Source organism: Seriola dumerili, unplaced genomic scaffold (assembly GCF_002260705.1).
Source record: "Seriola dumerili isolate Sdu_G_001 unplaced genomic scaffold, Sdu_1.0 BDQW01000388.1, whole genome shotgun sequence".
Classification (NCBI taxonomy): Eukaryota; Metazoa; Chordata; class Actinopteri; order Carangiformes; family Carangidae; genus Seriola; species Seriola dumerili.
Window position 1 is genome coordinate 167,354 of NW_019174643.1, and position 14,905 is coordinate 182,258.

General features: G+C 44.9%; 1 protein-coding gene across 7 annotated transcripts in view; it reads left to right on the forward strand.

Annotated features, from left to right (window-relative positions):
- Window positions 1–14,905, forward strand: part of exoc6b (exocyst complex component 6B) — an 86,012-nt gene that overhangs the window by 57,955 nt on the left and 13,152 nt on the right. For 5 of the 7 annotated variants that reach the window (XM_022761095.1, XM_022761097.1, XM_022761098.1 and 2 more), the window contains one exon: window positions 1,427–1,500. The exons of the other annotated variants lie outside the window; for them this stretch is intronic. In XM_022761095.1, the coding sequence (XP_022616816.1) occupies window positions 1,427–1,500 (74 nt within the window). The remainder of the gene's footprint in view (window positions 1–1,426; window positions 1,501–14,905) is intronic. 7 annotated transcript variants of the gene reach the window in all.

A 14,905-nucleotide genomic window follows, 5' to 3' on the forward strand; every position in this document is an offset into this window, starting at 1 on the left:
GAAAAGAGGAAAGTCTGAATGAAATTAGTTAAATGATGTAAAATGGGGAGAAATGAAGATAATAAGAAACAAAGGGAAGAGGAAAAATGCAGAGGAAAAAAGAGAAAACTGAGATTGAGAGAAGGGATTAAAACAAACGCAACGTAAAAACTGATGACTATCAGAATTTCTTTCCCCTCCCGCTCTTATTTTGAAAAGTTCTCAGTGACCGCAGCAGCACTGAGGTCTTCAGCTGTGAACGTGGGAAAGCAGAAGGAGAGAGTGATGGAAGTCCGCCGTGATTACTAACGTATGTCGTCGTGTCACAGCAGAGAGAGAGAGCTGTGATTGGTCTCGGCCTGTGTTGTCACTCAGGTTGAACACTTGTTCAAATGGAGAGAGAGAGAGAGAGAGAGAGAGAGAGAGAGGTAAAAGTTAGCAGGTGAAAATGGAGGATAAAAAGTTACTGTAGCAGATAGCTTCAGTTCATGTGCAAGGCCCTGTGTGTGTGTGTGTGTGTGTGTGTGTGTGTGTGTGTGTGTGTGTGTGTGTGTGTTTGTGTGTCACGGGGGTCACTGAAGATGGCAGGCGTGTAATCAGTGCTGTGGTGTGTATGGCCGTGTGTGTGTGTGTGTGTGTGTGTGTGTTGTGAGGTGAAAGAGATTAGCTACAGGCTTGCTCTCTCTCCCTCCGCAGCACTCCTCTTTTCTCTCGTTCCCTCGCTCAGAATACCAGTCGGCTTGTTTACGGGGGCCAACTGACGCCAAGACCCCAGCTCACACTCCGTACGACCCCGACACACACAGACGCTCTCACACACACACACACACACACACACACACACACAGGCGTCACCCTGGGTTCAAAATCCAACAGTTCTCGACTGTTCTCGAACATGCCGGTGAAGCCCTGCACAAACAACAAATGATCACACACACACACACACACACACACACACACACACACACACACTTGACAAGCTTACCAGCTCTCACACTGTCACATTCATGTTCGGCAAGACAAACGCAATCTCCACCACACACACACACACACACACACACACACACACACATTCAACCACGCATACACTACAAAACCTTTGCTCTCTCACACCCACAAACACACACCCTCCCTTATTCACACACACACACACACACACACTCACTCTCCATTCCCTTTTTCAACAAGACCCAGCGACATGACTCTAACACCCTGCCCTCCCCTTCCCTTCCTCCCCCCTCTTCTTCCTCCCTCCTCCTCCTCCTCCTCCTCCCCCTCCTCCCCCTCCTCCCCAGGCTGTCATTTGTCTGCCAATCTATCCCGATGCATAGCAAATCCGACCAGGTCTTTTATTATTCAGTTTTTCACCCTCTTTTTTTTCCTCCTCCTCCTCTCTTCCCTCTCTCCGGGGGTGGACTGGGGGGGGCGGGTTTGTATTTTCCCACAGGTTTTGCCAGAGCCGGCCCGGTCGCAGGCTTCCAGGGTGACACGTTGCTTCTGGCCTTCAGTGACTTGAGACAAGTAGGTCTTTGTCTCCCTCGTGGTCCTCTCTCCTTCGTTTTCTCTTTCTGTTTTTTTTTTTTTTCTCACTCCGCTATCTTTTTTCTACCCCCCCCCTCGTCCTTTTCATCCTTCCTCCCATCCTCCCTTACACCCCCCTCAGTCCTCCTCCAACGCTTTCTCCTCCTCGTCTTCCTCCTTCATTTGGTTTTCTGATTTTTCCTTTTCTTTTTTTTTTTTGTTTTGTTTTTACCCTCTACTTTCTTAAATCTGTCCTTCTCATCTTTGTTTCTCCTCTTCCATCCCTCTCTTTTTTACTTCTTTTATTCTCCCTTGCTGTTTGCTGTCATCCTCTTATAACCTGTCACATCATTTTGTTTGTCATCGTTTCATCCAACAAGTCATCTGCTGTCTTCTTCACTCACTTCAGAGAGGAAAGAAAGAATCATAAATCAACTTAAATTTAAGCAGTTTAAAGCTTAAGATTGACACAAACAAACGTTTACCAAAGAGATTTAAACAGGGGAAAGCAGGAAAACAAAAGCAGAGGTTATGAGAAATGAAAACGAGTTGTTAGAGAGTTTTCACAAGGTCGTCTGATGCAGGATTTCACATAAATCACGCGGCTGTAGATTTCAAGATGTCAGATTATTGGAGAATGTGTCAGACTCCTTCACTTCCTGTATTTCACCAGGTCAAAGTCTCATTGAGATTTAATGATATGACTTGAGATTTTCTACCAGTGTGGCTTAGACAGACGGTGCTCCGTACCTGTATGACAGTGTTGTTAAGGGACCTTTATTCATGTGGGTGGACTTGAATATGGCAAAACGGGAAATGGGCTGCACTTCTGCAGTCTTATCGACCGCTCAGAGCGCTTTACAATACCTGCCACGTTCACCCATTCACTCACACGCTCACACGCACTGATGGAACGGCCATCAGGGGCGGTTTACGGCTCAGTAACAACAAGTTACTTGACAGAACTAAACTGTTATCAGTCTGAAGTGTTAGCTAGTTCCCTCGTGCAAACCGAACTGCTTCTTCGTGGATGGAAATTTCATCGACTGACATTTTCTTCCTCTGTGTAACTAATTTTCAGCCCAACATCGTCGTCCTTGAGGTCAAACACTGTGGTCGAGCTGATAGATGCTCGTAGAGCAGAGAGGTCTTACTCTCTGTCAGTGTACTGGAGCAATAACAGCGTATCAGTGAGAATGTTTGAGGCGGAAACACTCGTCAGATTGTCGTTCACTTGCTCTAATTCTGGACTCCAGGTTAGGACCGCTTCACCAGTTTTCTTAGGGGCCGATCAGGGTCCTCAGACCTGATATTGAGAAACAGCCGAGTGCAGGAAGTGGCCCGACTGTGAGCTGGGGCGTCTTGTTTCGGGTCCTGGGAAAAACAGAGCAGAACCAGTCAGAGGAGGGACAGAACTGGACGGCTCCGCTGAGAATCCAGGATGTTGGGCGTAGTGTGTGTTTGTGTGTGTGTGTGTGTGTGTGTGCGCACGCATGAGTGCGTTTGTGCATGTGTGTTTTAGTGTGTCGCTGTCGTATTTTCGACTTTGCGAAAAAAGTGTTTTGGCAGGCGAGTGCGTACGTGCGTGGAAGTGCGTGTGAGCGAACTTGTGTTTGCCGTCGCCATTTGCGAGTGTATTCTTTGGTGTGTGTTTGTGTGTCTGTCATCGTTGTTGAATGTGTGAAACTGTGAGCGGAGTGTGTGTATGTGTGTGTGTCTGTGTGTCTGTGTGTCTGTCATCTTTGTGAATGTGTGAAACGGGGCGAAGAGCCCGAGTGAAAGTTTGTGTGGCTTTTCTGGCTGCTGTGTGTGTGTGTGTGTGTGTGTGTGTGTGTGTGTGTGTGTGTGTGTGTGTGTGTGTGTGTGTGTGTTTGTAATCATTGCTGTGAAAATGGGCAGAAAGTGTGTGTGTGTGTGTGTGCACGGACCTGTGTGTTAAGCTGAGCGTAGAGTGTGTGTGTGTGTCTGCTTGTGTGTCATCGCAGTGAATGTGTGAAACAGGGCGGAGAGCGAGTCAAAGTTTGTGTGTCTGCTAACTGTCTTTGATGTGTGTGTGTGTGTGTGTGTGTGTGTTTGTCGTCGTTGTTGTTGTTGAGTGTGTGAAAGTGGTTGGAAAGTGTGTGTCAGTATTTTTGTGTGTGTGTGTGTGTGTGTGTGTGTGTGTGTGTGTGACAGCGGATGACGGATGGGCCGGCAGGACGGAGCAGGGGACGATGAATGAGGTGACAGACAGAGACGGATAGCCCTTTATCCCTCCGTCACAATCCCTCTTTCTCTCTCCCTCTCTTCTCTTTCTCCGCCTGTCGGGATGATGCAGTGCCTCTTGTTCTCCCGCTCGGAGGAGGAGAAGGAAGGGGGGAAGATGGGGAGAAGGAGAAAAGAAAAAAATTGCATTCATCCGGCATCGATGTTTACTTCTACCCCCCTCCTCCTCCTCTCCTCTGCGCTTTCCCCCTTTCCCTCCTTTGCTCCCACTGCTTGCTTCATCCTCCTCTTCCTCTGTCTCCATCCTCTCTTTTCTTGCCTCTCCTCCTTTTCCCCTTCCCTCCATCTCCTCCCCCCTCCCTCCCTCCCTCCCTCCCTCCTCTCGTCTTTCTTTTGCTGATCAGAATCAGTTGACTCCATCGCTCCTTTTGGACTTATTCAGCTCCTTCGCTCTTTTATTTCTGTCTCTTTCGGCCTCTCATCCATTGTTTTTCCTAACCTTTCTTATCATATCAAAAGGAGTGCACCCCCACACACACACACACACACACACACACACACACACACACACATTCATACCTCATGCCTGTGTGTACACATCTGCCCGAGCGCATCTTTTTGTGTGTGATCCACATTCTTCGGGGTAAATTTTTCATGTTTATGTGTCGACATGTGCTCATATGCACGATTGATGCTTTTTGGAGTGTGTGTCTCTTTGTGTGTATATGTGCGTGCGTGTGCGCGTGTGTGTGTGTGTGTGTGTGACCTGGTGGTGAATGGTCGATAAATCACGCTGACGGGGCCGTTTGTTGTGTGGTCGGGTCCCGGTGTTCTGGAAGGTTCCGGGGTCCTGGGACAGGGCCGAGACAGGAGTTCCCCCAGGACACACACACACACACACACACACACACACACACACACACACACACAGTGCACACAGGAGATGAAAACGCGGTTCGTTTCAGCAGTTTGAAAAACACAGCATGTGTAAAATACAGAGTGAAGCAACGTGATTTTATTTTTTTCCCTCCATATTTACTGTAAAACCATCGAGGTCAGGGATCTGAAACTCCAACACAGGAGCCAGTTCTGTACCCGAGTGTCGGTGCCGATCACAAAGTGATGGTTTCTTCAATACCTTGCTTTAAAAAAAAAACAAAAACGTATATATAATGTTTTCTTAAAGTCTTAAAAAGCACTGATTAAGCTTCCTCAGAGATTTGTCTCGGAGCGCATTAAAGGCAGGAACGTTGCTTATAAAAAGCTTTTCTCTGTGATTTTAGGTGGATAACTCTGGCAGGGAAATCCCCTGTACTGTTGTTCCAGAATAAAATAATCATTTTATAACTGGTTAATCCGCCTGTCTTCTGCTGCTTATCCAGGGTTTGCGTTATAGGCATTAATTACTTATATAATTAGGAATGTGCGCAGAAGTAATGACAAAAATATCAAACACTGCAGTAATTCCAGGCCATACCATCTTCCATACTTGGCTTTAGGTGATATGACCATGAAATAGGTATTAAATTGTATTATGCGTTATATCAAAATGTCTTAAAAGTCCAGTAAACATCTTAAATCTCTCTTAGCAGCCGTATAAGATCCACCACAGTCTAAAACCCACAAAGGGAGGATTTAAATCAGGAAGAATCAGTCCGAGAACCAATGAGAACTTCAGGTACTTGACAGTTTCCATGACTTGGTGCTGCAGACACAATACACTTAATACCCAAACAGTGTTCAGATTTCATACCCAGACGTAAATATCATACTGTTTCTCCTTAAGAGGCTGAAGTTCTTTCCATTTGGCCAGAAAAACATGTCTTGCTTTTACAGATGGGAAAGTTCTCAAGTTCCTATTGCATGAGGTAAACATAGCAGTGTCTGATTTTCATGCTATACACAGGACTTATTCAGTACGTATGAATATATATAATATACTGTTGGTGTAGGATAAATCCATACACCTTCATGTGTGTTTTAGTAACAGGAGATGAAACAGCATGAACTGACGGAGGTTTATTCAACTTTAAAACGCTTCACAGAGATAAAGGAAAGTTAAATGTTTAATATTATTTTTCACCAACAACATATTGATATTTACATCTCTGAGTCCTTGAAAAGTATAAAACAAAGTTTCTCTTGTTTAAATGACGGATATAAACAACCATAAATCAGTGCAGCACTAGAAATGACAGGAAGTACCTGACCACCCTGTGAACACCCGTTTAAACTTTATCGTCAAACAGACACCTGTTGCTTCCATAACATCGTCAGGTTATAAATCACAGTAATGATGAAGAATCCAGTCAGTCTGTGTGCAGTTTGGCAGGTTTGCAGCAGATTTGTTGTTTCCTGTTCTCCTTTCCTGACTCCAGCATTACAGAGCTGCTTGCAGAGAAAATCTTTTTAGATTAAACTCCAGATATTTCGTAATCTTGACCTGCAAACGAGGCAGGAAATGCGACCGTAAAGTAAAGCTGCGAGTAGTTTTTTTTTATTATTTTTTATTTTCACTTCACTTCCTTTAAATTATTCAATTAACTTCAGTCAGTAATAGTAGAAAAAATATCCATCACAATTTCCCGGAGCCCAAGATAAAGTCTTTAAATGACTCGTTTTGTTCGACCAACAGACTTAAATCCAAAAATAGCAGCAGATAATCACATTTGAGAATCTGGAATGAGAGATTATGTTATTTTTTTTCCCCTTCTGAAATGCTGAAAACTGCATCAGTAACTTCATAAAAAGTGGAGTTCTGTGATGGATGGTGATGTACTCTGGGTTTGACATTCGACCCGTGGACCTGACCGGACCCGGCTCTTATTTTCTGCCGCTCTCTGCACGGGTTGAGTCCGAGACTAAAAGCAGCAACACATGAGCTTTTATGGCGAACCGTCTCAGACTGTCGAGAAAAAGGCTGATTCACTGTAACAAGCTTATCTGAGCTGTCAGCAGCTTTCTCCTGTTCTCTGCAATTGCTAAATAATTTGGTGAGCGTAGGAGGTTGATTGTGTCTGTGTGTGTGTGTGTGTGTGTGTGTGTGTGTGTGCGCGCGCTCCCCAGGCTGCCCGTTTCCACAGATCCTATCAATCCTCCTATATTTAGAACATTCAGAAGTCTGTGGTTACTTCAAACCTTTGGCTGGCCCTTGTGTGTGTGTGTGTGTGTGTGTGTGTGTGTGTGTGTGTGTGTGTGTGTGTGTGTGTGTGTGTGTGTGTGTGTGTGTGTGTGTGTGTGTTGCGGTGTGGCATACCCCCAGAAAAACGCTTGCAACAGTAGAGTTCCACTCATCCCCTTCTCCACTCGTTCATACGCCAGGCATGCATTCTTCCACCTTCGCCCCAGTCTTGTGTGTGTGTGTGTGTGTGTGTGTGTGTGTGTGTGTGTGTTTCTTTTCTTTTCTTGTCATTGATTGGTCCCGGGTTCATTCCATTGGTTGACCACAGACAGTCAAATTCCATCCATTCATCGATCTCTTTTGCGTTTTGAGATGTCACCCCCCCCGTTCTTCTTCTTCTTCTCTTCTCTTTCTGACCTCTTTTCTTTTGTTTCTCTCACCTTCACCTCTCTGCTGTTCTCTCCACTTCTCACCCCGACATACGACGATGAGCCAAAACATAATGAGCAGCTGAGCTCTCAGCAGTGTGTGATGCTCCGTCCTTCCGTCACCATCATTAACATCGTCCGTGCCCCCCCGGGCCTCGGCAGCTCTTCTGTCGGCTCGGACGGGACGGGACACACTCCTGTTTTATGGTTTGTCCTCGCACTGTCGCAGATGCTGTGACCCAGGCGTGAGGCTGTAACCATCACAGGTCTTTACACCTGCCGGTTTCTCCAGCATCCCACATGAAGCGAATCTTCTCTTGCACTGAATGTATCTCAGACTTAAGTTTAAGTTTCCCGTTTTCTTCTTAGTTTATTTGTTTCTTCCTCATCCTCTCTTTCTCTTACTCCTCATTCTGCCACTTAAACCCTTGATTTTCCCCTTTATTTTCTTTTATCTTTTTCTTCATCTCTCATTCACTTTCAGTTTGAGTTCAGTTTGCTTCGTAGCACACACACACACACACACACACACACACACTTTTGCTTGCAGTACTGTTTGCCCTCAGTCTGACGTTTGTGTGTCCCGACCATTACCTCACGAGGCTTCCCTCTCGCTCTCCAAAAGCAACATGTCACAGCATGACAACTGCTCCCCTCACCCCGACTCTGTGTGTGTGCAGATTGACTGGCGTAGCCAGTAGCGATTATCCAGTGACAGGATAGCAGACTCTCCCCCTCTGCCTGTGTGTGTGTGTGTGTGTGTGTGTGTGTGTGTGTGTGTGTGTGTGTGTGTGTGTGTGTGTGTGTGTGTGTGTGTGTGTGTGTGTGTGTGGAGGTAATAGACGGTCTCAGGGATGCGATGAGGCCCAGTGGGGGAGGAAACCTCCATCTCACCTCCGTGTAACCCAGACTAACGGGGCAGAGGGAGGGACAGGAGAGATGGTCGGAAAAAGAGAAGGAAAAGTGGAAATTGGAGAAAGTATGGAGACGTAGTTTAGAGAAAATACGAGTGAAACGTATCGGTGTGTATAAAACCTTAAGGGTTTTTCTGTACATTAGATTTTGAGTAATGTACAGTAGAAAGCTGCAGTCTTTAGTGTGTGGAGTTTAAAGGCCAAACCAGGTCTCGTTTCCTCCTTCAGAATAAAACCGTTTGCCATTTTTTTCTCGTACAGTAAGAAAAACAAGCAGCGCGGAGCGGCGTCGTCCATCAGCGCAGCAGGAAGCCTTCACTTGATTCTGTCAGAGTTTGTTTGTTACTTCATTGTTCCCGCCTCGAGTGCACATGCTACTTAACGCTCCGCGCTTCATTTCAGTTTCCTGACTCCCACCGAAATAAATGATGCACTCTTCCAGGAAGCAATCGCTCAAAATCATATTGTCTTATTGTTTATGCCCGCGTGTCTTTATTTAGCAGTTAACCTCATGTCAGTATCGATGATATCAGGTTTTTGAATGTGTGACTGTAATTCCTCCTCGGTCTTGTACGTCTGCCAACGTTTTGTTTTCGTCTTGAAATGAGGATAAATGGAGTTTCGTTTAAGCTACTGTTAAACCCCTGTAGTAATGTCAGCATGATTTATGTCCTGGAGTTTGATCCAGAGTTTGTCTTCAGCCAAGTTGACCTGAAATCTACACCCATACGTGGAGGGAGGGAGGTTAGAGAGCGATGAAATGGAGGGATAGAGAAGGAAAGTAGACGAGGAAGTGAGAAGGTCACAGGACATATAGATAAAAATCTTTGGCTCTCAAAATTCAGGTTAAAGGCTTTAAAAACCTGTTTTCTCCCGCAGCTTCATGAACACACAAGTTTCTGCTGCAGTTAGAACAGACTTGGTTCATTCACATGAGAGATTTCTACTCATCTCTTTAGCTTTTTATTCTGAAAGGAGACATCTGGTTCCTAGAAATGTTCCCTTTCTTCCCCCAGTATGTTTTGAGGTGCAGCACACCTGACTTACCGCTCACTCTCATCTGGCCTCCGTGCATCACCCGCTCTAACTTGTTATCCAGGAACCAAAATCCGAGCGAGGCCAAGATTCACTCGGCATTCATCTCTGCTTTCTCAAATCATTCAAGACAAATCAGCATCATGATAAGCAAATTGTAAGTCAAGATACTGACAAATGAACTCATGAGACGTATGAACATTCCTCTTTCCTGTGTTTCGAAGCCGCTGAGACCGCGTCCTTTCAAAGCACAGGCTTAATAATTAAATATTGTACCTGAGGAAGGCCCATCTGTCACCGTCTCATTCATTTTTCATCGCTCGACTTGACAGACTTTAGGTTTTCAAGTCTTTAGGTAGCAGAGTTTGAAGTTGAGGCGAGGAACGGAGTGATGTGGTGGAGGAATATTTAAAGGGAGAAGAAGGAGAAAGGGCAGGAGGAGGTTAGACCGAGGTGAGAATGAGGACAGGAAGAGATAGACGAGGTCAGAGGGATGGAAGGAGACAGAAGAATCTGCTACTGTCACATTCCTGAGGACTGTGGTCACGCTGGGACGGCTGCAGCGCGTGGGCGTGTTTGTAAGAGAGTGTGTGTTGTGTGAGTGTGTGTTGTGTGAGTGTGTGTGTGTGTGTGTGTGACAGGTCAGGTTCAGGAAAGGGACTGCTGACAAGTCAGGGATGAACTGTACGCACGTGTGTCAGGGCTGAACGGCAGCCAGCGCACATGCTCGACCACATCAGCAACAGGTTGACCTTTGACCTCTTCAACTCCTCACCAGACTGAGACATATGGGGGAAAGAGGAAAGGGCGTAAGGAGGGAGAGAGAGAGAGAGAGAGAAAGAGACAGAAAGAGATGGTGGAAGTGCAAAATGTGAACAGAAAGGCGTAAATGAAGGAGAAAGTTTATATGAAAGAGTGAAGGAATGGATGAATGAATCCAAAGGAAGATGACGGGAGGAGACGGAGACGAAAAAAGAGAGAGAGCGAGGGCAGAGAAAACAAGACATGAATGCGGGAAAATGTTGACGGAGCAGAGCGAAAAGCGAGGGATAGCGAGTGAAAGAGTGCAGTCAGGTGAAAGTGATACGGCTGGTGAAACGGACGTACAGGGTGGTCTCTCTCTCCCCCCCTGTCTCTCCCTCTGTCTCTCTCTCTCTCTCTCCTCGGGAGGCTGACACTTCCCTTCATCCGTTTGACCGGTCACAGAAGGGGGGATGAATAGAGGAGTGGAGAGGGGTGAAAAGAGCGAGATGAGCGGAGAAGAAAGAGGGCGAAGGGAGGATGAGCAGCAGACGGACATCTAAATGCTCGCCCCGCCGATCTATTGGACGAGCGGGAGAGAGAGCGAGACACACAAACATGGGGGATGCAAACAGGTCGCACAAAACGCAACACAAACCGTCTTCCTCGTGATGATCCTGCACTAACGGAGAAATGCTGCTCCGACGAAAAATGTGCAACAAGTGCAGGTTTTAAATTCTGAACGGCAGCCCAGATAGTCGAGTTGTTGATGCCAGAAAAAAGAAATAAAAAGTAAATAGTGGTAGAAGGTTAACACTAAAAACAGCTTTTGAAATTGACTGAAACTGTTTGTAATTTAAACTATGTTGATCTCCAATCATCTCTTGGCGAATACGAAACAGAGAAACTGGTGAATTATGACGCAAACCGACGCCGCGAGGAAGAAGACGTGGGAGCATTTCAGGTTGGGCACAGAGAAAACTGTAGTTACAGGCGACGCAGTGTATGGTTACTGGTTACTGGTTATAGGTTATAGGTTATTGGTTATTGGTTATAGGTTATTGGTTATTGGTTATTGGTTATAGGCTGCATAGGTGACACAGCAGTGGTTCCTTTTGAATATGTGCACACAGGTGAGGAGGAGGACGTAGAGAAAGGTGGATGACAGATGCAATCATTCACTTTTCTTGCTTCATAACAGACGGTGAGGGCTCGTCATTTTTACAGATTGTTCACCAAAAAGTTTTCCACTTTTTTAGCAAAGTTTTCAACAACGCGTGGTCAGGAGCACAGGCCACAGAATAATGATAATGAAACGAAAAAAGACTGAAGAAGAAGAAAGTTGGAACTAAATGTAAATGAGCTTGTTGTAGTTTTTGAAGTCAAATTTCATGCAGATTTTTTTGTATTTGTTTATTTTATATGATCAGATTTTAAATCGTGTCAGATTTTAATCTGTCCCAGATTTTTTTTCTTCATATAAAAAGATAAATAATGAACATTAATGTTGTAGAAGAAATGATCCTCCACTTGAATCAGAACCACAAACCTCTCCTCTCATCTATCTCTCCTCTACTTTCTATGTTTCTCTTTATTCCTCTTCTTCCCTTTTAAAGTGCGATTACAAGGCTGATGAAACACACTGAGCACAAAAAGACGTTGTACACACACACACACACACACACATGCACGCACACGGACCTCAAAACGGGTGCAATGTAAGGTCAGTGGGATAAGTATCGGTGCCAGGGAGGGGTGAGAACTCACTGTGGGACCCCCAAAACACTCTTATCTGATCACACACACACTCTCCTCCACAGATACTGTTTGTCTGCTGCTTGCATGCACACACCTGTCTCTCCTGTCTGCTTCACACACACACACACACACACACACACACACATCGGATCTTCCTGTGTATATTTTACAGCTGACTTTGCACACACACACACGTATGCACGGCAGGTTGTGAGTGTAATAAAGTCGCTGTTGATCCGCCCGCGCTCCAGATAACGCAGCAAAAAATAGTCCCTGCTGGAAAAGTGTGTGTCCATATCTGAAGAGTTCAAGCTTTTATTTGTGTGGGAGAGTTCATAGTGTGTGTGTGTGTGTGTGTGTGTTTCTTGGCCCCTGCTTCAACTTCCTGTCCTGTCTGTGGCCGGCCTTATCGGCGTGACAACAGGTCAGCCGGTGGTCACGGCAACAGGGCTATTCAGCAACCTGATTGGACGGGGTGGGGAGCAGCAGTTCGCTACTTCCGACCAATGTTCAAGTAGCGGTCAGGAGTTGGCGAATGAGGGTGAGGAGGGGGGATAAAGGTGGTTCAAACACACACACACACACACACACACACACTAAATAAATGGCTTTGGCTCATGAAATCACAGATATAGATACACACACAATCACGTCTTCTTCTCTCACACATCTGTAGTCACACAAACTGACAGTCAGACATTTTCACACACACACACACACACACACACAGTGACCGTGTGGTGACCGGGTCAGGTCATTGTTCTGTGTTATCAGTCTTGACCTCTCCGTCAGTCTCCCCGATATGACCTGCATCTACACCCCTTCCTGTGTGTGTGTGTGTGTGTGTGTGTGTGTGTGTGTGTGTGTGTGTGTGTGTGTGTGTGAGAGAGACTCCGCGGTCATTCCATGGTCAAACCAAAAAGTTGAGACCCTTAAACCGCTCTCACCTTTCAACTGTTTCCTGTTTTGGCGTTGTTGAGGAGACGCAGTCAGTGAGAGATGTGTTTCATTTCATGCGGCAGCGAGATGTTGGGAAACACTTGAGCGTCTCATTTTTCTGTATCTGCAGCTGAATAATTGTTGGAGGAACAATTAGGGGGCCGCAGATGGATTTGAATTTTATACTCGATGTTTTAAATGTGAGGGACTTTTGGGACAAGACGGTTTTGCAATGTTGCAAATGCTTTTTTTAGCCAAAAGAGATTGTTCCTTCGTCTGGAGGGTGAAACTGTTTCACAATAAGATGTGTCATAACATGTGATGCAGTTTTCTTTCCTTTCTAATAATCATCAAGTTTATCTTACAATCCTGATCCCCACTTTGGGAACCTCTGACCTAAATTGACTGATGGATTCATAAGACTGCAAGTTATGCTACTAAACGCAGCACAGATTAGAAGATAAATTCTTAATAAAGTCTTAAATGAAAGATCTGTAAGGGCAGAAAAATGATTTAAACCTGTTCCTAAATGTTGAAACAAGATTAATAGACTAAGGCCGATCGCTGCACTAGAAAGCAGAAACGCAAGAAAAAGTTGAAGCACAGGTGGTTGAAACAGTTTTATGAAGTTTTTTTAGGACACTGATGCACAAAATGAACTTGATAAAATGGAGATTTTGGAGGTTATTGTCACTTTTTCCAGATTTTTTTTCAGACATTTCTCTCCTTAACTCAGCTGTATAAACAACCTGAGACCAGATTCCCCTGATCATTCTCAAAAAAAAAAAAAAAAAGTTGTGGTTTCTGACTCTTTAAACATCTGATCCAGACACTTTCAAAAAAAGGATAAGTTCACATTTTTTAAAGTCTGTCTTAATACAACACTCTTTTGGTTGCTATGAGAAAAGCGATTATTGTAAGAAATGGCTCTGCTAAAGCTACAGATAAAACGATGCTCCATCAATCAGAGTCAAAATTCACTGTGTCAGGGAGGAGCAGTGAGGAGAAGAGGGACGTAGGTGCTAGAAAGGCTGTAACTTTGGAAGCTATTCACTTCATTTGTCTCACTCAGAATGTGCAAAAGTTTAGCCAAAGTTAATATGAGGATTAATATTAGCTAGAAGTGCAAGTGAAATAATAATAAGCAAAACATATTTTAGCGGAGGGAGTTCTTAAGTCCAGTTTAACAAAGTGGTTTAGTCTTTATTGATGTTTAAAGTGCCAGAATTCAGGTAAACCCTGAACGGAAAAACGGACCTTCAATAAACTTAAAAAGTAATTGAATCCACATAAAAACATTTAATGCGAAAATAATTATAAAAAGTATTTTAATCTAATCCATGTAGCGGTTAAAGCTTAAAGTGAAATCTGAGGAGTGGACGAACCCAGAATGAACTCCCGGCCCAGAATTAACCTCTAAAAAGTGTCTGGACGCAAATTGACTTTAAAAAAGTGGCTGAGGCCAAATTGACCTTTTTATAAAAAAGAAAAAGAAAAAAATCTCGGATCTAAATTGAGCTCAGAGCGAAGCTAAAAGCCGCTGTTTTTCTAGCCCTGTTTGTTTTGGAGTATTCTGTCTTTATTTGCTTTATCAGTGCACAGAGCAGCTCCCAGCAGGCCCCTCCGACTTCAGCCTGCACTCGTTTATCGTCTCCCTGTTTCTCAGTCACTCCTTCTTCCTCCTCCGTAACATCTAGTTACCCTCCGCCTGACCTCTTTCGCTCCCTCCTTTCCCTTTCTCCTGCAGTCCTGTAATATTTCCCCAATCATTCTTTTTGACTTTTCTCTCTTCTCTCTTCTCATTTACATCCTCTCATTTTCTCTCTCTCTCTCCCACTCCGTCTCTGTCCGTCTATGTCTCTCGCTCGCCCTCTCTCCGTCTGTGCAGTGTCTAATTGACAGCGGAGACCCCTGGTTGAACCACCAGCGCTCTTCTCTCGTTTTTGTTTCTTTCCTTTTTTTTTTTTCCGCACTCATTCCATTTCAGCCCTCTCACTTTTTTTTTTAAAGGGGGGGGGGTCGCTAAACGTCTCTGTCACAGCTGACGGAGAGAGAGAGAGAGAGAGGGAGGGAGGATGGGGAAGTGAGAGAGGTGAGAGACGGAGAAAGGGAGACAATGGAAATGAGAGAGTTGGACGATGAAAGAGAACATGAGTTAGTTATGTAAGTGAGGTAGTCGAGAGTTCAGAGAAACACGTCTGTGACACGAAGACGTAAATGAAAAGTCATTTAGGAGCCGTGTTCTTATTCACTCGTGTCAAGTG